A 22,125-nucleotide genomic window follows, 5' to 3' on the forward strand; every position below is an offset into this window, starting at 1 on the left:
ATGAGGAATAATCTTTTACTGCTCAGGCAATGATAATTTTCCCCTCTGAAATTAAAAGATGGATATGCCGCAAGCTTAAAGCATTCAGGAGCACGGAGAAATCTGTGTTGTAGGAGAGAGGGATAGTTCAGCCTTTCTTTATTCCTTCAGGTTGTGAGCCGATCTGCACGCTCTGAAAGTGTAATTTACTCTGGAATCCTCTGAGGTTTCGAGCTGATCTAACGCACATCTCTTGTCAGCATCGGAGATAATGACATGAAATAAGTTAGTAAAGGTACTGAGCCAAATCAGTGTGTAAGAACTGAAGCCCCCTGCCACTGATCACTGAAGCAAACATCACTTACTCATATCGGCCTGTCAGACTTAAAGGGGCTCTGTGGAAATGACAAAACTTTTGAGCTCTCTATTGGCGGTTTCATCAGAAGAATGACGGGATGGTGTCAGTGCCATGATCTCAGGAGATTTAAAAATATTGAGAATTTAATTAGAGAAAAAAAATAATTTGGTAGTACATGAGAGACTGGAGATTTGGAGGTTAAATTGATTGGAACAAAGATTTTACATCAGAGAAGGACCCCATGAAATTAGGGTGACCAACTGTAACTTGGGTAGCAACTGGATTATTTTCCTTAATTGGACTATGCAATGATTACGGATTCAGTACTTGATCTTGAACTTGTATTTTTTTGTTGCATTTGGCAGGTTTGATCTGGGTGTTCTTATCCAGGATGTGTCTAGATGAATCCTGGCTGGTGAAGCGATTTTTGATGAGGTCCACACTTGTCCCTTCGCTCCATCTTGTTGTCATCAGTGAAAAAAATAAAAATCCCTCTCTAGGGTTGTGAGGGTTGGTTACTTACAAGCTCTAGCTAAAACATGATGGCTGTGCAAATGGATTTTTATACACCTTTTAAAAATACACTTTCAAAAATAATAAAAATGCAATTCCTACCTAAAATGAATGCCCTTTGCAATGATAAATGTTTTACATTTCTGCTTGATTCAGCTGAACTTATATGTAATAAATGGGATAATGCTCAGTTATAAAATAAATAAAATATCTTTAGAAATTATGATTTTTTTTTATTAATAATTTATCAATTAATTATCGTCATTTTCCAACAATGTAAATGGGATAAAGTACAGTTATATATATTTTTATATACATTATGCCTTACGTTTTTACTGTATCACTTAATAATTTTAATTTCCCAAAAATATAACTGTTTCTGAAAACATTTAGGTGAAATCTAAATGTAACGGACAACCGCAAAAATCAAATCAACACAAGCATGGCATGGATAACACCATAAAAAGCTAATAAAAATGAGATGGGAAAGTGACACCGCCAACTATGAATTTATTACATGCTTCTAATCCGGTAAAAAGGATTGAATTTATATAGGAATTATGCAAATAAATATTTATTAATTTGTTAATATTAAATCCAGTGATCCAGTTCTGTTTTGGGCCACCTCTGAAGATTTCTTGCACTATACACCATTGTTAATTTTTCTTTTCACTTTCAATTAGACTGAATCCCGCTCACCTCTGTAACAGCAAAGACTCTCTTTCCACACGGCACCACCTTGTACCACTTATCATGCAGCATGTCCATGTAGCCGTCTGACTTGTAACGGCTGATGTATTCAGATATGTTGGAAGTCAGCAGTGAGTTCTGGGGCAGTCCGATCCCGTAACCTGAGGGGGGTAAAACACCCAGTCAGTCCAATTCATCAATCCACCAGAACAAACAGAAACTGCTACAAAGATTCATTAAAGGGGTCATATGATGCTGCTTAAAAGAACATTATTTTGTGTATTTGGTGTAATGGAATATGTTTATGCAGATTAAGGTAAAAAAAAAAAATATATATATATATATATATATATATATGTATATATTTTAACAACATACTGTACATTAATGTTTCTCCTCTATGTCTCGCTTTTCTCAAACGCATTGATTTTTACAAAGCTCATCGGTCGGAAAAGCAATGTGTGCTCTGATTGGTCAGCTATCCAGTGCATTGTGATTGGCCGAATACCTCAAGCATGTGACAGAAATGTTATGCCCCTTAACATACTGTGATATGCGTGTCCCAGCACAACGAGAAAAAAACAATAAAACCCATTACAAACAAAGCATTTGCTGCATCCAGTGGGAACATAATAACAGATGATACTGTCTTTTTACACATTGCATTGCGTATTGTGCCACGTAAACATGAAACCATTTCAAGCTCTACTCTACACTGCTCAAAACTCACGTTTGAATCATCAGTGGCTAATCCTTTAAATATGAAAATGTACTTACAGACTGTGATTCAGAAGCACCAGACTGTCCTTGCAAAGTTGGTATTTCCCCACTTTATACAAACACACCAGGATTGTAGGCTACTCTTCCAGGAAACATTCCTCATCCTCAATAAATATGTGCTACACACACCTAAATATTAGGTTTGAACTGTTCCGGAACAGTGTTGTAAATACAACTTAACCACTGAGTTCTAGTTGTTTTCTCTTTTGGAAAACCAGACAAAGTAGTTTTGCTTTCACCACGAAAAACAGAGATTCTCTATGACATGGCGGCAGCAACAATACTACAACAAGAATCAAAGTCACGCCTTCTTTCTTTGCGTGAACATCTGGGCGGCGTTATGCAAAACTTCCCACACAGTGACGTAGAGATGTGGGGCATGTTAGAACGAGCCGTTTTAGGTTGGTGTGGCTGACTCTTATAAAGCATATCTCTTTGGATTTGAGACTTTAGTCATTGCAACTTTACAGATCTTCTTTATGCACCAAAAGCTTGTAACACTCCAAAGAGAAAGGAAAAATGTATATCGCATCACATGACCCCTTTAAACTGCCTGAACCACTAATGGAGTTTATAATCATTTCTTTCAGTGTTTTATAGGAAACAGTCGTTACTGGCCCACTGAGTTGAAATAATGTGGTGACGAAGGAAACAAATACATGACAACCTGCAAATGTTCAAAAATGTCATGTTTTGACAAGCTGAGTCAAAAAATGACAACTGAATCATGCCAACTTACAGGAATTAGCACAACATGTTACTCCACATCACAGCTTTTCACTAAAAACATCTCAAGGTCTGGAAGGTATTATTTTTCTACCTACTCACTACTTTGAAATCTCTAACAAACATGGAAATTAGGCTTCACTAATAAAGGACATATTGGAAATCGATAAATCACAGGTCTTAAAGGGCCAGTTCACACCAAAATGAAAATCCTCTCTATTTACTCAACCCTCACGTCGTTCCAGATTTGTATGCTTTGCACTTCCTTATAATAGAAAAGTCTATTGCTCATGATGCCATAGAAAATTAAGCCACCACACCACCATATCGGTATTCCCTAGGATTCCCATACATTCTAATTCATACTCTGTAAAAATGATTGTGATTTTAAAAGTAAAATACTGAAAAACTTTTACAGGAAAAACCTGTTAATTGGATAACGGTAAGATTACATATGGTAAATAAATGTTATTTTGTTAATGTAATTCTACAGTAAAATACTGTTAAATTAAGTTTTTTGGAAGTGAAAAAAAAAAAAAAAAAAAAAAAAATATATATATATATATATATATATATATATATATATTTATTTATTTTTTGAATTGACTATGTTTCTTCTTAGTTTTTTTGTTTTGTTTATCAGTTGTGTACATTAGGGTTTTATTTTATTTTACACCTAATGTTGTTAAATGAATGTTTATTGCATTATTTCAGTATTGTGTGTTACTTTGATGGTGTTTAATGTTTGTGTGAATGACAACGTGCACCTTCTATATATAAGTAGTGAGAAGTGAGAAAACATTACCCTAATGAGTTAGCATCTTTATATCTAAAGTCTCTCTGTACATTCTGACTACACATATGTCCTAGGCATGTTTTTGCTTAGAAGTTATTTGTTTTTAGTGTAAAGTCAGGAATTTCCCTTTGACATGAAGCTTTATTTTCAGGCTTAAGCATGGTAATCTGAATTTTAATACAGAACTGTGGAATATAGGAACAGGCTGATGTTGTATATTTTTTGTATATTCTACCACTAGACAGTACTGTATGTTCATGTTTAATACCTCCTGAATAAAGAAATATATTTTGTGCTGAATCAATTAACTCTAAACAATTTCTATTTGTTGCTTATCCTGTCTGAAAAGGTCGTAAATATTACAGATACCATCTGAAGCAAGGAAATGTGTAAAAACAAATCCTATGTGACTGAAACAAATCGGGTGATTTTAGGTCAAGGTTTTGGCTGTAGGTCAATGATGCCCTATGTCGATAGGAAATATGGTTAATCTGTAATTTTTTCCGTAACAGAAGTAAAAAAAAAATCACAAAATGGAAGAAAAGTTTGGAATAACTTAACAATTACAGTTTTAATTTTCTGGAACTATATTTAATCTGTGTCAGACAATGTACAGTGGGAATATTAGGAATACGTAGGACCATGTGATATTTCAGTTTTTCTTTTTTAATAAATCTGCAAAAAATGTCAACAATTCTGTGTTTTCCTGTCAGTTATGGGGTGCTGTGTGTACATTAATGAGGGAAAAAATGAACTTTAATGATTTTAGCAAATGGCTGCAATATAATAAAGAGTGAAACATTTAAGGGGGTCTGAATACTTTCCGTTCCCACTGTATGTGTGACTTCATAAATGTGGAAAAAAGATTGATGCATAGATGAAGTGACAACATGTATGATGTAGTGACAAGAGGGGTGTGTCACTCTGGGCCGTCCAAAAGGAGAGTTATAATGTGGGCATCCTTAAGAGTCCTATCATTCATGTATCATTTCACAGTCCTGTGTTCCTAGACAGGCGAGAATCTTTTTCAATCAGCACACATGTGGGAGACAAACAGACATAGGACACTGGCCGACCGGCATATGGTAATTAACACGGTCAGGAGTCCTGCACGAGCCCAGAGGAGTCTGATTATGCTGAACCTCAATTACTGATTTAGCCCAGATGGCCACCAAAGGGTCAGGTCTGGAAATGGAGAAATTATAGCGGAGACAAAATCTAGGCACAAATATAATACTCGGTCCAAACGGTGGGCTGTTTTCCCTCCAGCTCTCTGCAGTAAATCTGTCACTCACCAGCCCCCACTGGCCCCTAAGTGGCTGACGGATCAGAGATATTCAAATACTGACATCTACGCATTTAATCACTGCCAAGCTGCAGCACACACACACACACACACACAAACAAACAGTAATACCACTGTAGCTCTGCATTTCAGCCTAAAATGCGATCTTATATTTTAAGCACTCATTAACAAACCAGGCGCTGAAACAGCACTGCATTGTGTATTAAAATCTTATGAAATGAGCTTATTCACAATAGTCGGAGCTATGTGTCTCTTGCAATTAACCCTTTGTGAAAAAGAAATGCACTGTATTGTATGGAATGTGTACGTGAAGCATTATTCAATATTAAATCCACTCGCATCAAATTCAAGGTACTGACGTTTGCCTAAAAGACAACCACTGGCAAAAACAGTAATTATGAAATTACACAAAAAGAACGACTTGAGTCAAAAGCAAAAGGCTGAAACTGCATTTAACATAAATTTAAACTATAATACCGTAAATGTCTGAAAACATTATATTCAATACACACTTATAGTCTTTTAAAGTATATTACTTCCATAATAAGCATTTTTATGTAAAGTGTACTTTTTTTTAAGGGCTAGTTCGCTTATTTGACAGATTTGTGTTCGTTTAAATTTAATATTGATAAGAGAAATTAATCAAACAATAAAGAAGAGCATTATAACCACTTAGGTTTGGTGCGCAGTATGTTACTTTATTTCATAAGTACACCATTACATTTTTTTATATATATTTATTTATCAATTGAGTGAAATAGTGAGGTTTATTGCTTAAAACATATCAATAATAATTATAGTAATAACAACAATAATATACAATCTAAAAGAAGTAAAGAAAAAGACCAAAATACTGATTAAGAAAATGATGTGCAGTGTAGCTGAGATATAATGTTTAAATATCTTCAGTGCCTCTCTGCAGTCATAAATGCTGAGCCATTTCATGAGTGTGAATAAAAAATAATTTTGCACCATTTATGGGCAGAACTGAAGGGCAAGACCTGTCTTTTAAATTACAGCTCATGCATGAGACCATGCTTATTAATGCATTAAAAAAAACGTGTAATATCATCCAGCATGGACACAGAGTTGCTGAGGGGGAATGAAGAGACAAGAGACATGAGACATCAGGAATATGGTAATTAACACGACACGAGCGGGGCATGAGCTCAATTAGCCCAGATGCCCAGCTCGGGGGTTTGGCCTGGGAAATGAAAATATCACAGACTGGACTACAATTATTTTACCCAACGCTCTCTCTCTCCTCCAGCACACCTTTTCAGCTTCGCCTCCAGGAAAGATCTGTGCTTCCTGTAGGCAGCTCAGGAAAACAGCCCAGGTTTGCATTTAAATTGGCTTCCCCTCTAAAATGTATGACAGCAGGACAGATCTCTGCCAAGTTGACTTCTTACTTTTTCTTTCCTTGTCGGTTGTGGATTTGTTAACGCATTCAGAAAAATGCAAATGTGAAGTTTGAATATTCTACCCAATTTGTCTCTCTTTCCCTCCCTTTATTCCCCTCAAGCGCTGTATCTACCTCCTGGGGGCAGTCCAGATTTCTAATGACAGTCACTTTGGTCAGTGCATAACATTACACAGCAGTTTTCTCAATGTCCAGGGAAAAATCATACGGTATTCTGACTTAGCTTTTACATATACTTGATAAGATAGAAATAGTTTCATATGAAAATCGTGAAACGTATTATTTATAAAAGCTGCATTACACTTGCTATCCATGATAACAGTGAACTTGAACAACTCATCATTGATCTAGCACATGCAAAAGCAGCATTTTCTATTAAAAACAGCAGAAATACTTTCTTTTCAGGTCTATTTGTCTCCCACGACTCATTTATTTCACAACAGTAAATGTCCACTAACAGAGGTGTCACCAAGATAAAGTGAGTAGTGTTTGTTTAAATTTCTGCATTCCAGTGAATTTTTCAAGTGAGTGACATTGTCTTAAATAACAATAGGAAAAACTATTATTCATTTCATTAAAAAGAAATTATATGCTTTACAGATTATATTAGTATATTAATACCATATTACTGTTGTATTGTGTCCAGGGCCTCAAATTAACACTCTGCAAGCACCAGATGCAAAAATATATATATTCTAATAATGTCAGAGAACTTGAAATGGTTTAGCACAATTATCAAATTGTAAATGCTTTACAGCTATATTAATATGTAATCTGATGTGCTTTCATGTTTCTCGAACGCTGTAATCTTAATACGGTTCGCAGTAAACGTTGCTCCACGAGAACTGCTGTGAGTTTGATTCGCTTATAACATGCCTTTGAAAATGCAACATGCTCAAAACATCTGTAATGAGATTGGCTGTTCTCAACAAAAGGAGAAGCAAAAGGTTTTCTGCCAAAATAAAAGCTCTATGGTTTAAAGTTGGAAAGCAAAGGGGAAAAAAAATCTTAGTATTGTAATTGTACTGTTATAATAATAATAATAATAATAATAATAATAATAATAATAATAATAATAATAATATAAATATGTAATACAAATGATTATTATTATTGTAAAAATTATTATGAAATACTTGACAGTTCAGTTTTAGTTATATTTCTTTACTCATCTGAATATTTTTAATAATAATAAAAATATGGTAAAACTTTAAAATAAGGTTCCTTTAGTTAACGTTAGTTAATGTATTAACTGACATGAACAAACACTGAACAATACACTACAAGATTAATCTGTTAAAAACTCAGTGCATTAACAAATATAAACAAGCACAACTTTTGATTTGAATAATGCATTAGTAAATGTTGAAATTAACATTAACTAAGATTAATAAATGCTGTAGAAGTAGTAATGAACCTTATTTTAACGTGTTACCATAAATATTACTAAGAACATAAATAATGCACATACAGTTTCATGGCCAGTAAACAATATTTATGTTATCGTATTAATATTAATTATATTAAATTTAACAATATTAAGTCACCAGCCATTGGCAGTTTTGAAAATGTTCGTTTTAGGCCCTGATTGTATGTTTATTTTGACCAAGTGTGTTTCAACTCTTATCCTCTATTGCAATCTGGATGTCTGGTCATGTGACCTCAACATGGCGACCGCCATTTCCATTCAATGATAGTCAGTGTGGTCCAAATCATCATTGAGAAAGAGAGACATACAGGTTTGGACATGAGGGTGAGTAAACGATGACAATATTTTCAGTTCTGTCTGAACTATCCCTTATGTTAAATAAACCGTAAACTACTTAATCTGTCCAGTGAAATTATTCAAACTCAATTTGTACATTCTGCTTACCTTCAATAGCAAAGGGTTTACCAACTGTCAGCAGCTTGCAGTCGGCATCAATGGACACCTCGTAGTCCAGCAGGGCTTTGTCCATGATAAATGCATCAAGCTGAGGCGGATCTGTCCTTCACAACATAAAAAGAGAGGGGCTACAAAACCACACACACAGGCATGCATTCACGCTCTCTCATTAAACATGCACAGTATGATTTTCATAAGTCAGATTGTGCATCTCATTCTGGTGCAAATGGAACACAGACATCATTTGTCTGAGCTAAATGTTCATAAACTGCAGCGGCGGCCATAAATCAGCAGCTATGCTAAACTAGATGCAAGCTAAATAGAGCTCAAAAAGGACTTTTAATGGATAGTGACACCTTAAGGGCAGCTGCCCACCCTTACTTAATTTAATGATAATAAAAGCTGTCATTTATCAAAAGGTTCAGCCAGCAGCAACAAATTCAGCAGCACAACTTGTGATTGATAAGAACAGTTCTTTTCTCACATGTTTTTGTTAGTACATATGAAAATGATTATTTCCAAATGAAAACTATTAAAATTTTACCGCCAGTAGTTTCTTTTAAAATGACATTTTCGAAATCTGGAGTACAAATACAACTGAACATATTTGGCATCACAAGGAAAACGCATTCAGACTGTGGAAGGAATTTAAAAAATGCAATTTAGAAAAGAATTGCTTTGCTGCTTCATTGCGATACGCATGGTCACTGATACCTCTGATCCTCTTCTCAAAATTAAAAAAAGGATTAAAGTGTGTTCACCAGTTCAAATACTTCATGGATCTTTGACTCTTTTGAAGACGTTTGTCTTTTTTAAGTTCTCTTCCAATTACATTCTGAATGATACATTCAAAAATGAAATGAAGCAACGTCTATGGCATGATTTCAGGCTTAATTCTGCCATCTGTCATACATACTTTACTAAGGAATTATTGAAGGAAGTGAGACGTGGCAACTCTCGAAATGTTAATATTTTTTGCCGTGTACCTTCTGAATTAATCTCCGATGTGAAGGCAATCTAGGCTAGAAGTCTGAGTCCATCTTAAAAAAATAAATAAAAATAATAATAATAATATATATATATATATATGTGTGTGTGTGTGTGTGTGTGTGTGTGTGTGTGTGGTTTACTTACACTGAAAAGAAACTTGTTAATTAGGCTTTAGATAAGCTTCTCTCCCCCCCCCCCCCCCCTTTTATATAGCCCAAAAATAATTCAATTTAAATAAATAAACAAACAAAAACACACTCTTCACAATTTGGCATGTGTGTGACAGACTGTGGCACTGCAGCTGGCAGGAGACAACAAACCACTCGCCTGGTGAGCAGCAGTGGGTGGGAATTTCAGAACTTGTATTCAAATATGAGAAATGCCAGCGATATTCAACAATTCACTTCATTTGGCCAAGATATTGACGCCTGCAGTATCGTCACTGACTGTTAGAGAAAATATTCAGGGTATGCATTTGCATTGTAATGAAAAGGGTGCAACTGCCGTTTGAATTATTGATCGGTATGCACAAGGTTTTTTTCCAAGTGTTGTAAATTTAATTTGTGCTAATAGAGTTTGGCAGTATAACTACACCAGGAGCACTTGCTGCCATCTGCTAGCTGAATGCATTCAGTTGGGTGAGTTGATCTCTTACTTGAGAGTGGCGACACCATCAGGTGTGGTGGGCTCGTTGAAATTCCGCATATACTCATGCATCTCAGGAAAACTCTTTTTCATGTAATCCTCTGCACTGCTTTCCCGAACAGTGCCGAATCGGAATCCCTGAGATGGGTGGTGGAGCTGAGGCCAAAGGCAGCGAAAAACAGCAAAGTCTTTGATTAGTGTAAACATAGAAGGTATCTGTTTTAGCATTCTCTATATGGAGTCATATAATGATAAATAAATTATTTTAAAAAATGTCCTTGATAATTTGTATTAAATTAATATAAGCATTTTACCAACAGTGATTTAAATTGAATTCAAGTATATATTTTATCAGTTCATGCATTACATGGGAATGGCACACATTGCATTACCATTGCTAATGGCATGCTCTATAGTTTGAGCTACAGGAGTGCTCTTTTAACCTTGATATATAACAATGTAAACATAAAGCATGTTTCAGAACCCACATTTTCCTTCCCAGTCCAAAAAGACCATTTATTGAAACTGAGACCACACATGTCAACAGCCATTTGGTTTTTAGCTTGGCATGCCATGCACGGTGAAGTAATGACAAGGAAGTACTATAAGACTTAGTCAGGATAGACTCCTTGGTTACAAAGGAGTCATGAACTCTTTCCCTGCCAGGATTTTTTTTTTTTTAAGTTGTCAAAATCTGTTTTATTCTAGATTTAAGCATTGTTTTTTATCAACACTTGAATATAGGTAGGTTTCACAAAAGTGCATAATTTTGAGCAAAAGGCTAAGAAAATCAAATTTTTGTCAAAAACTACATCTGGATATTATTCAGTAAGATTATCAAAGCATAAATGCAGTAAATCGCTTCCATCAGTAGCTCCAGAGCTTGCACGGACATATACCACTTCCTGGATCAACATTTTACTCTGTAACATTATGCAGTTTTCATTTATATGCTGTCTACTGCTGATGATCACATTATTTTTTAGGTTTAGGTTTTGTACTCAGAAGTGTAAGTGTATTACTACAGTATGAGGGTCATTCTATAGTTTAGGGTAAATTGACAAACTCACCACTAGGGAAATCCATCTTTTTCCCATGTAATATCAAAATAGTGTTGAATGATTAAGCTAAGACTAGCAGTTAAGTTACACTGACATATTTTTACAGCTTTTTCCTGATGTGAAATGTACCTTAAATTACCGTCAAACATCTTAAAAGATCTCACCTTGGCATCATGTATTCCTGAGACCTCTTCGAAGGTCTTTTCCCCAACCATAACTGCAGCCAAGTTTGCTGTGTAACTAGACAATACCAGCAAGCAAAATATGGCCCACAGGTTCATCAGGAAACGTCCAGTCCAACACTTGGGCGTCTTACTGGAGACTGTGCGGCCGAAGAGGATGGCATAGCAGAGGTTGAGTGCTGAGGAGTAGGAGAAGACCTTCACACGGTTACGTCCATGAGGCGTCATGCCGAAGGGACTCTTCCATTCGTAGAGGGTGAGGAAGAGTGCCGTAATATGCAGTGCCACAAAGATGCCCATCCACATGGACCAGTGCAAAGGCCACATGAATGCTCCGATGGGTGCAGCCGTGTCCTTACTGCGCACAAGTATTCCCAAACTCGTGGAAAAGAAGGGACTGGTGAAGTCAATCACTTTACTGCGAGCTGAGTTGATGCTGAAGCTGGTAACAGCCATATCGGCCACCCCGCTCAGCAGGTCGCCCACCAACCCCGTCCACTGCCCGCCCTTGACTGCTCCATATTTACCGTCCCCAACTATGTACAAGTCAAACTCGAAGTTCATGTCTTCAGCCAGCTTCTCCAGCAGATCAATACAGTACCCATAGCAGCATTTACTGAAATCTGGTGGCAAGAAGCTGCTGTTGCCTTGAGCCCGTTCGGTGTATAATTGGTCCAGGGTTTCTGAGTTATTTGTCCCTGCATCCAGACAGTATTGGCCAGCAGGACAGTTCCCATCCTCATCAACCTCTCGAGTGAACACGAATGGGTGCTCCACTAGAGTAACTACACGCAGACGGCTCCCCAACAGGGGAAAGCCGGCCCGCCATCTACGACCTACCCTGCCCATCTGGCCCTCGGTACGCTGCCGATGGGAAGATCCCTGCCATAATCCCTGCTCCTCTACATCCAACCTACTACCTTCCCAGCTGCCTACTGTCACCCATGTGGGCTGACCGACGGCATCACGGCGCAGACTCCAAATGTGGACCCTCTGAGAGGTGTGCACACGGGAGAGGTTGCGTTGAACGCTGACAGGGCCTGTCAACCCTACAAAGGACGTATTAGAGAGGAACCTGAGGATGAAAGAATACAAGGGTCAGATAATGATTGGAAGAGGCCGAGATGGTCTATAATACCTGGAGAAAGCTATGCATAAGCATTCTTATTCATGACAAATTTCTCCACTGGAGCAGAACCTTCCAGAATAATGAAACCATCTTTGCTAATGGGTGCCTGAATCAAAAATGAATGGCCATCAGTGAACAAAGATGCTTATGATGTAGCTACGGCATATATCTGCATGAGTTAATGGGCCAGTGCTAATCAGGCCTGCAAAATTACCCAGACAAAGACTCTGGTTCATGTGGGAGTAAGTAACAGGATCAGATACAGGTTAAGCTAGATTCATCCTCTCCAGCAGCAAAGCAGACTGTAAATGTGACTGCTGCAGTGGGGGAAGGCCTGGGAGAGGGATTGCCTAGATGGACGACTGACACTGTCTGGCATCCATCACACTGTAAACTACAAATGTTGCTTTCACAGAGCAATATATTTGATTGTGAACCCCCCTCCCACTCTTCAGAATTACAGCCACTCAGTTGGCATTGCTGCTGCTCTGGTGTGCAGCTCGGGTCACTTAAGGAAATGCTTTGACATTGAGATTGAAGATTAATGTCTGGAGTCATAAATAATAGATATGACATCTGACTAATGCTGTGCTGGTTAATGAAAAACGGAGGAGAAAAGCTTAACATGTAATTTGGCTCCTTTATTCATAATTTTCCCTGTCATAGGAAGCAAAATGGCCTACCTTAGCCAAAAAATTACTGACAGTGTGTATCTACGTAACATCAGATTCACAGTATGTGTATTTCAGCTCAATGACAATGACATGTTGCTATGTACGTAAAAACCCCTTTTTCATTCTACTCTCAAATTATGATCTATATTGAGAAGAGAGCTGGCAAAGAGGGGATGAGATTGCTAAAGCATTTTTAGAAATGATGATAAAACATTTAAAATATCCTGAATAGTTAATGGTTAAACTTTTGATAGTCCACTTTAGATATTCTACTTACAATAAGTAACACTGCAACATGTCATGTCAGTCGTCCGGCATAATGCAGTATGTTTGGGTCTGGTTGGCAGATTTTCAGCCTTATCCTGTTGTGATGAGAGGCCCAGGCTTCCCACACAGCCACATCTCTCTTCTGTTTGTTGAGAGAGATATAGTGGTGTGTGGCAGAGTGCTGCCATGATCCACACAAAATGATGGGCCTGCATGGTAGGCGGGTGCCAGAGCTTTTGATAAGAGTGATCCCTCCTCAGGGAAAGGCAACTGAGGGGAAGTCATAAATAAAGCTTAAAGCTCTAAAGCTTGTCTGCATTCCAGCTGAGTGTCTGGGCAAACACCAGTAATTTGCCGCAGCATGAGAAAGTGGCCATGTGCCTGTCCTTAAGCATGACACTAGCTGTTTGGGACATCTCATCTTGATGGTAGGATGTTCAACTGATGAGTGTTTAGAAATAAAACATCAAAGCAATTTAGTCTTTTGACTATAATAAAGTAAATGTGATGGGTTTATTCATAATTAGCTATTATTAATGAATTTCGAAAATCTAATTGGTCTATCCAATTATTTATGAAATTCCAATGTATTTGAAAAAAAAAAAATCAGTTAATTAAGGACACAAAATATCAAATCTTAGAGTCTCCACCATGAAATATGAGGTTGGACAATTGTCACATTATGACAAAGCGTTTGTAGGTATTGCAGGTCAAAAATACTCACTAATGATGGAATAATTATACATATAGCGGTTTGTTAGCAATGGCTAACAGGAAGTGTCCTCACAACTTTCACTAATGTTTTTTTAGGTTATAAAAAATGTTGTTAAAGTACATTCTTATAACTTATATTTGATATATTTTTATATTATTGACATATTTGATGTTTACACTAAACTAAAATACACTACACAATTTTTACCCTGATTTTCCTCCGATTTACAGTTTGGATAAGTTGCCACTAGCTGTCAAAAGTCAGAGACAGTCTGCAGATTTGAGTTGACAGATTTCATAGAAAATCCCGTAGTGTATGAAATTAAACTTTAAACTTTACAACTTTAAAGTCTGGTAGTGAACGATCATCAGTCATTTAGTGTATGATGGCCAGTTTTTACAAAGTCGGTAAGCGTATGATGCTCAGTGTTTTAAAATCTGTTCCGATTTTTAAAGTCATGTAGTGTGTTCCAGCCTTCAGAAAATGTTTTATAGAGTTAAAATTATGTTCTAAATCATGACAAGAAAACTGGGCCCGGTTCCCCAAAATGTTCTTATCGCTAAGTAGTTCTTAACCTGTTCCTTAACCTCTCTCTTAACCTTATGGCACAATTCCTGACACGTTCGTACACTAAGTATAACTTCTGTAAGTCACACTTTCGTAAGGTTGGTCTGGACCATTCGTAAGCTCTCTCTTAGCTTTGTTTGAGCTCAAGACGCTACTGTACAGCAGTCTTTGGAAATCAGTGCAGCGCAGTACAAGTCAAAATATGGTATGTTGACAATGTTGTGGCTCAACAATGATTTTATGTAATTTTTTATGGCAGCGATCCAACGTGTCCTTGTATTGATTAAAAGACGGAGCCGGCCGCGGATCCATTTAGTTCATGTAAATTTTTTTATTCTGCAAAACCTAAGCCCTTTTAACATTTTGCCTGACGTGGCTATATAAAAAAATATTCGCCTCCCAAGACAGCTCATTATGGAGCTGCTGGACCTTCTCAGAACTGCGCTTGCCAGTCTATACGCGGCGGAATTTTGCTTTAAGCCCTGAAGTCCAGCGCTACGTTTTTTGCTACAGAGAGATTCATCGAGGTCGTGAGAGAGGGCTACGGCTACATCCTGGTGGATGGCACACTCATCCCTATCGCCAATCAGGCGTAGGCTACTTATCGCGAAAGGGAGAAGCGGCCATAAACGTGCTGGTTATAGTGGACCATTGGTGTGTGATATCTGACCTGGTGGCAAGGTCCAGCAAGACTTCAAGTTACTCTGACGAGAGGCTTGGTGCCCTTTTTTACGTTGCTTCCCCAGCATATTTTGTATCTTACTCTCTCTCTCTGTTCTTTGTAGATAGGTTGCTTTTTATTAAAAACATATACCAATTGCAATCAATACCGCATTATACAGAAGTAACTGCAGCTGCTTGCCAATGAATTCTGATTGTAAAGTACCTTACCATTAATATAAAAGTGTATTATATAATTTTTATAAGTCGTTAAACCCATGTCAAGAAGCTGCACAAGTGGCACAACGAGATAAGGAGGGTGGATGATTAGCGAGGGATACCCGGTTCGTCTAACCGTCACAACATTATCGTGTGAACATATTACTGACCATTTGATAATTTAATTTAATAGTCTATATTCTGCTGATAACTTAAACTATGTTAAAATAAATGTTACTGTAATAATTTGAGGAATGTTTCATTTGCATAGAACGTGTTGTCTTTCTCAATGCTGTAATGCACTCGCGTGAAGTGGAAAATTGATTCCTGAGCAATCGATGCCAACTAATTCAGCACCCTCACTTTGGACAGCGCTCTTGTAACGTCGAACGTAAGAGGCAGCGTGCTAAGAAGCTTCCTAAGGGACACTTCGGGGAACACACTTAGGAACATAAACAACTTTGGTTAAATATATCTTTCGAGGTCTTCTAAGAGTGAGCGTTATCGGGAAACGGGCCCTGGTCATTTTAACGTTCTTTGAATATTAAAAAGGAACAGTCAAATAACATTATATTTTGGGTAAAAAAATAACATTAAACAACTTTTTCATATCCTTTAAATAGGGTTAAAATTACAATAAGGAATGTTACATCCCCTTTGGTCTGTTTATGTGTGTTAGGCTTTGTGGGAGGTGTTTGTTTTTATCCAGGAAGAAGACCGGATTGGTTCCTGCAGTCTGATTGGTGCCACGCCCTGATTGATCCGCTGACACCTGGACGTGTATAAAAGCCTCCTACATTACTGTCTTCATTAGCCTTGTGCTCACTCGATACTTTGTCTTGCCTGACTTTGCTTCGATATTTGGTACGCCTGTTGAGAGTTTGTTTAAGTGGAAAGAGTTTGTTTAAGTGGAAAGAGTTTGTTTAAGTGGAAAGAGTTTGTTGAAGTGGAAAGAGTTTGTTTGATTCTTGTGAACTGCCATATTTGTGATAACGACCACCGCCTGTTTAATGACTTAGATTCCAGATAAACCCCTGAACTGATACCTGTTTATACTTTTGTTTTTATTTTATTTTGGGAGGTAGGGAGTCCGACGCCAACTCTTTGTTTTGATCTTTATTGCCTGTTTTTGATTAGGGAGTTGGGGAAGTAATTGTATTTTATTTTATTCTATTTTGTGGAGTAGGGCAGTAAGAGGTACATATAAATTAGTTATTTTGTTTGTTATTTTTGGCTCTGTCGGCTCCTGAGGTAAAATACCCAATTGTATTATTTTTGACCTGTTAAAATTCAATAAATATTGTTCCATTTATTTCCACATAAAAAGAAACCGTTGCATTTCCTTACTTTTTTCATGTTATGTCCTTTGCCCTAGACGGGGCGTAACATGAAATTGGGGGCTCGTCCGATTCTTTTTTTTTTTCTCTTCTTTTCCTAAGACGAAATTACAAACTTGTTTTTCATCAGTAAAACTGGTCGATTTAAGTATTATTCAACTTGTTGTTTGCCTGGGATTTTTACTTTGTGTGGGAGGAAACGTAGGGGGCGTGATGACGTCAAAATTTGAATTGGAAAAATTTACGATCGATCCCACACATGAACAGTTTGATAAGTGCCGTAAAGACGATTTATTAGTGCTTGCAGATTTCTTTAATATTCGCGTACCTCGTCATGCACTTAAAAAGGAGATAAAGGAGATGTTGCGCATGGAGCTTATAAAACAAAAGGTCTTACCGGAAGAGGGTGTGGCTCCGGGTGTTGTTTTTAACCTAGAACTTGAAGGTTTGGGTGCTGCGGAGGCGGAACTCAAATCTGGCGAAGTCGATGGCATAGATCCCATTGCCCCTTCACCGGGTGAGAAACAATTGGAAATCCGTTTAAAAGAATTAGACCTGGAAATTAGTCGGCAACAGTATCAGAGTCAGCTGCTAAATGTCCAGGCACTTGAGCTTGAGACGCGGCGTGATGTCCGACTGAAAGAGCTGGAGGTCGAGTTAAAGACCAGATTTCAGCGCCCTTCTCCGGAGACAAAGGAGAAGGTTATTCCAGGATCAGTAAGTGCCTCATCTGGTGCATCATCTCCTCTACCTTCAGCGTCGCGAACTGCGCCGGTAAGTTCTCCTGAATTTGATATTAGTAGACAAATTTCGCTTGTTCCGTTGTTCAGAGAGAGTGAAGTAGACACATACTTCACTGTTTTTGAACGAATCGCGACCACATTGCAGTGGCCTAGAAATATTTGGCCTTTGCTTTTACAGTGCAAATTGGTGGGAAAAGCACAGGGAGTGTGCTCTGCTCTAACATTAGAGCAAAGTTTGGAATATGATGCGATTAAAGCGGCAGTGTTACGTGCGTATGAGTTAGTTCCGGAGGCTTACCGTCAGAAATTTAGAAGACATGTAAAAAACCCCAGCCAAACATTTGTTGAGTTCGCTCGTGAAAAGACCACTTTATTTGAGAAATGGTGTGCAGCGAGTAAAATTACGACCTTTGAACAGTTGAAAGAGTTGATTTTGGTTGAGGAGTTTAAAAACTGTATATCTGAAAAAATTGTGGTCTATTTGAACGAACAGAAAGTTTCATCTCTTGCTGATGCTGCTATCTTTGCGGATGAGTTTGTGCTTACTCATAAAGTAATTTTTTCATCATCGCGATCTTCGCAACGCACCTCAATAGATCGTACTCACGATTCTAAGCATTCGGTAGTTTCTCAAAAGGATGATTCATCGCTCGATACCTCTTCGGTAGCTAGAGAATGTTTCTACTGTCATGAAAAGGGTCATTTGATCGCTGCTTGTCCAGTACTGCAGCGGAAAAATCTGCGGAAGACTCACAACATATCTAAGAGTGTAGCTTTCATTCATGTACCGTCTTCTGACTCCTTAAATTCTGTTGACCCGACATTTGAACCATTTGTATGTGATGGAGCAGTTGCTTTGTCTAACTCTGATTCAGAGTTCACACCTGTACGGATTTTAAGAGATACGGGGGCTGCGCAGTCGTTTATTTTAGCAAGTACGCTATCATTCTCACCTCAGTCTAGTTGTGGATCGGATGTGTTGGTTCAGGGAATTGAACTGGGAGTACTGAGAGTTCCTTTACATACCATTTACTTGCGTTCTGGCATTGTGACTGGTGAAGTTAAGGTCGCTGTACGTTCTCAGTTGCCAGTGAAAGGGATTTCTCTCATTCTTGGAAATGATCTTGCTGGAAGTAGAGTTAATGCTCTACCAGAGGTTACAGATATACCGTGTGTATCAGGGGAAGATGATGTGTTAGTGCAGGAATTTCCCAGTGTATTTCAGTCTTGTGTTGTTACTCGGGCACAAGCCCGAAAATTTGAAAATGAGGTTGATCTTTCCAACTCTTTTATGTGTTTAGAGGGGTCAGATATGAAAGCCAATGATGAAAATGATGTTTCCTCAGATGTGATTGTTGGGCTTAATTTTGATTTTCCTTTTGGCAAGCAACAGCTAATCAGTGCCCAGAAAGCGGATAAAACCCTGTTATCGAGCAGTTCTTCTGTGGTAGATAAGACTGAATTACTTAAACATGCAATTGCCTATTTTCTAGAGGACGGCGTACTCATGCGAAAGTGGAGCCCTGAGAAAGTGAAGCATGAGTGGAGCACCGTATTTCAAGTAGTCGTTCCACAATCCTATCGCGGGTACGTACTGAAGCTAGCCCATGACCATGATCTTTCTGGACATCTAGGAGTTAGGAAGACCTATCATAACCTCTTGAAACATTTTTATTGGCCAGGAATGAAATCCTCTGTGTCCCAATATTGCCGTTCGTGTCATTACTGCCAAGTTGCAGGAAAGCCTAATCAGGTTATTTCTCCTGCACCTTTAAGGCCAGTCCCAGTGCTAAGTGAACCATTCGAAAAGCTTGTGATAGATTGTGTAGGACCTCTGCCTAAGACTAAGTCTGGACATGTGTATTTGTTGACTATGATGTGTTCCGCTACTAGATTCCCTGAAGCCATCCCACTGCGTTCGTTAAAGACCCCCAACATTGTGAAGGCCCTGGTGAAATTTTGCACTACTTTTGGTCTACCAAAAATTATACAATCTGATCAAGGAACAAATTTCACCTCGCGCCTGTTTCGTAAGGTAATGAAAGAACTGAATGTTACCCACGCTGTGTCAAGTGCCTATCATCCTCAGTCCCAAGGTGTCATCGAACGGTTTCACCAGACTCTAAAAACTATGATTCGTACTTATTGTTTACAACATGAGAAAGATTGGGATGAGGAGGTACCACTTTTGCTGTTTGCTGTTCGTAACACGGTGCAAGAGTCGTTGGGATTTAGCCCAGCTGAGTTAGTCTTCGGGCACTCACTGCGTGGACCATTAAAGTTGCTTCAAGAGCATCTCCTCTCTGAAACCCACTCATCAGAACCTTCCTCCAATGTGTTAGATTATGTCAGTTCATTTCACGAACGTCTACATTCTGCATGGAGGCTTGCTCGTCAGTCTTTAACCTCATCACAGTCTCGAATGAAGGATAAATATGACAAAAAGTCTGTCAAACGCTCCTTTGAGGTTGGTGATAAAGTGCTTGTGTTGTTACCTATACCGGGTTCCTCATTGCAAGCAAAGTTTGCAGGCCCATATGAAATCGAAAAGAAATTAAGTGATACAGACTATGTTGTACGGACCCCTGAGAGACACCGAAAGTCTCGTGTTTGTCACGTAAACATGTTGAAATTGTATGTTTCACGTTCAAACTCTGAAAATTCTAGAAATGCTCGGATAATTTCTCCCACTGTCGCTGTTCCTGTGGAAGTAGTTTCATCTGCTGATTCTCCTAGTATTGATGGCCTTAGTTTGGGCAGTGCGGCCTTATCCGGTGCTCGTTTACAAAACTCAGAAGCCCTTACAACACTAAGTTGCCTGTTGAGAGTTTGTTTAAGTGGAAAGAGTTTGTTTAAGTGGAAAGAGTTTGTTTAAGTGGAAAGAGTTTGTTTAAGTGGAAAGAGTTTGTTGAAGTGGAAAGAGTTTGTTTGATTCTTGTGAACTGCCATATTTGTGATAACGACCACCGCCTGTTTAATGACTTAGATTCCAGATAAACCCCTGAACTGATACCTGTTTATACTTTTGTTTTTATTTTATTTTGGGAGGTAGGGAGTCCGACGCCAACTCTTTGTTTTGATCTTTATTGCCTGTTTTTGATTAGGGAGTTGGGGAAGTAATTGTATTTTATTTTATTCTATTTTGTGGAGTAGGGCAGTAAGAGGTACATATAAATTAGTTATTTTGTTTGTTATTTTTGGCTCTGTCGGCTCCTGAGGTAAAATACCCAATTGTATTATTTTTGACCTGTTAAAATTCAATAAATATTGTTCCATTTATTTCCACATAAAAAGAAACCGTTGCATTTCCTTACTTTTTTCATGTTATGTCCTTTGCCCTAGACGGGGCGTAACAAGGAAACAGGACTTTTTAACATTTTAGACATATTTTAAAACAAATGTTCCCACAACCTTTTTATATCCTAAATTTGTTCCTTGGAAGCAGTTTGTTTGACATTTGACTCTTCACACTAAAGCCAACCTACGATAAATGGAAAAACATGCCTCTGCCTACAATTTTTTTAGTACTGATAGATACAATTCACTGCAGTTTAACCACTAGTGTCAGTGAAACACCAATTACTTCCATTCCAAATTCAAAATATGACAACGGGAAGATTATCACATAATAAAATCACTTTTACCATAGCATGATTTGTTAACTAATTTTGCTGTTTGAAGAACATCACCAGCTCTATATGCTTGGCTTTTCTGATGTAGTAAAACTGACTGATAGCTCACCAGGTACAGCACAGCACTTGTGATGCATTGCGCTCGGGTACGATTCATGATAAAAAAAAAAAAAACCTATTGTATAGATTTGTATAGCAAAGCAAAATGGCATGTTTACTTCAGTAAATGTGTTTTTATCTTAGGTTTAGTCCGTGTTAGCAGTAACCTATTAGCGCCACTCCCCAGACATTTAATTTCTGCACTGTAATAAAATGCCACATTCATCGATTTTGGTAGCTTTAGTGCTATACCCACTGGATATCTCACTTCGAAAATGTAAAGAAGCAACATGCAGTAATATCATTTTGCAGAAATGTTGCCAGTAGATGTAGATGCGGCTCCTGCAATGTGTTTTTATTACCGCTCCAATCAGCATGCAGCTAAAATTCATTATTATATTTGAGCATGTGACACATTCTGAGCACAGTGAGTTACAGTATCAGCTGCAGACTGCAATTCCATCAGAACTCAGTTCAGTATGCTTCTAACTTTTCAGCTTAGTTAGCAAACCATACTCACGGCAGGAGAACCGTGCAGGTGCAATGGCTTAAGTTACTCACTATTGGCTCCATGTATTCTAACACTGACTTTACAGCACCACTGAAAAAGAAAATCTAGCTGTATTACAGAGCAACTCGGCATCTGTAACCATTCTGGCCTCATGGAGTAAAAGCACTAATTGTTTTGGATATAGACAGCTTTAAAAGGCTTTTTTTTATATTTGTTTTATTTGTACTAGTTATATTTT

The 22,125-nt window shown here is 38.0% G+C and overlaps 1 protein-coding gene across 1 annotated transcript in view; it reads right to left on the reverse strand.

Moving 5' to 3' along the window:
* LOC113055628 (glutamate receptor ionotropic, NMDA 3A-like) overlaps positions 1-22,125 on the reverse strand; it is a 31,854-nt gene that overhangs the window by 6,114 nt on the left and 3,615 nt on the right. The window contains exons 4-7 of the mRNA XM_026222045.1: positions 11,317-12,409; positions 10,102-10,247; positions 8,445-8,560; positions 1,550-1,701 (exon numbers count right to left, since the gene is read on the reverse strand). Of these exons, the coding sequence (XP_026077830.1) occupies positions 1,550-1,701; positions 8,445-8,560; positions 10,102-10,247; positions 11,317-12,409 (1,507 nt within the window). The remainder of the gene's footprint in view (positions 1-1,549; positions 1,702-8,444; positions 8,561-10,101; positions 10,248-11,316; positions 12,410-22,125) is intronic.

The sequence above is a fragment of the Carassius auratus genome, chromosome 36 (genome assembly GCF_003368295.1).
Source record: "Carassius auratus strain Wakin chromosome 36, ASM336829v1, whole genome shotgun sequence".
Lineage (NCBI taxonomy): Eukaryota > Metazoa > Chordata > Actinopteri > Cypriniformes > Cyprinidae > Carassius > Carassius auratus.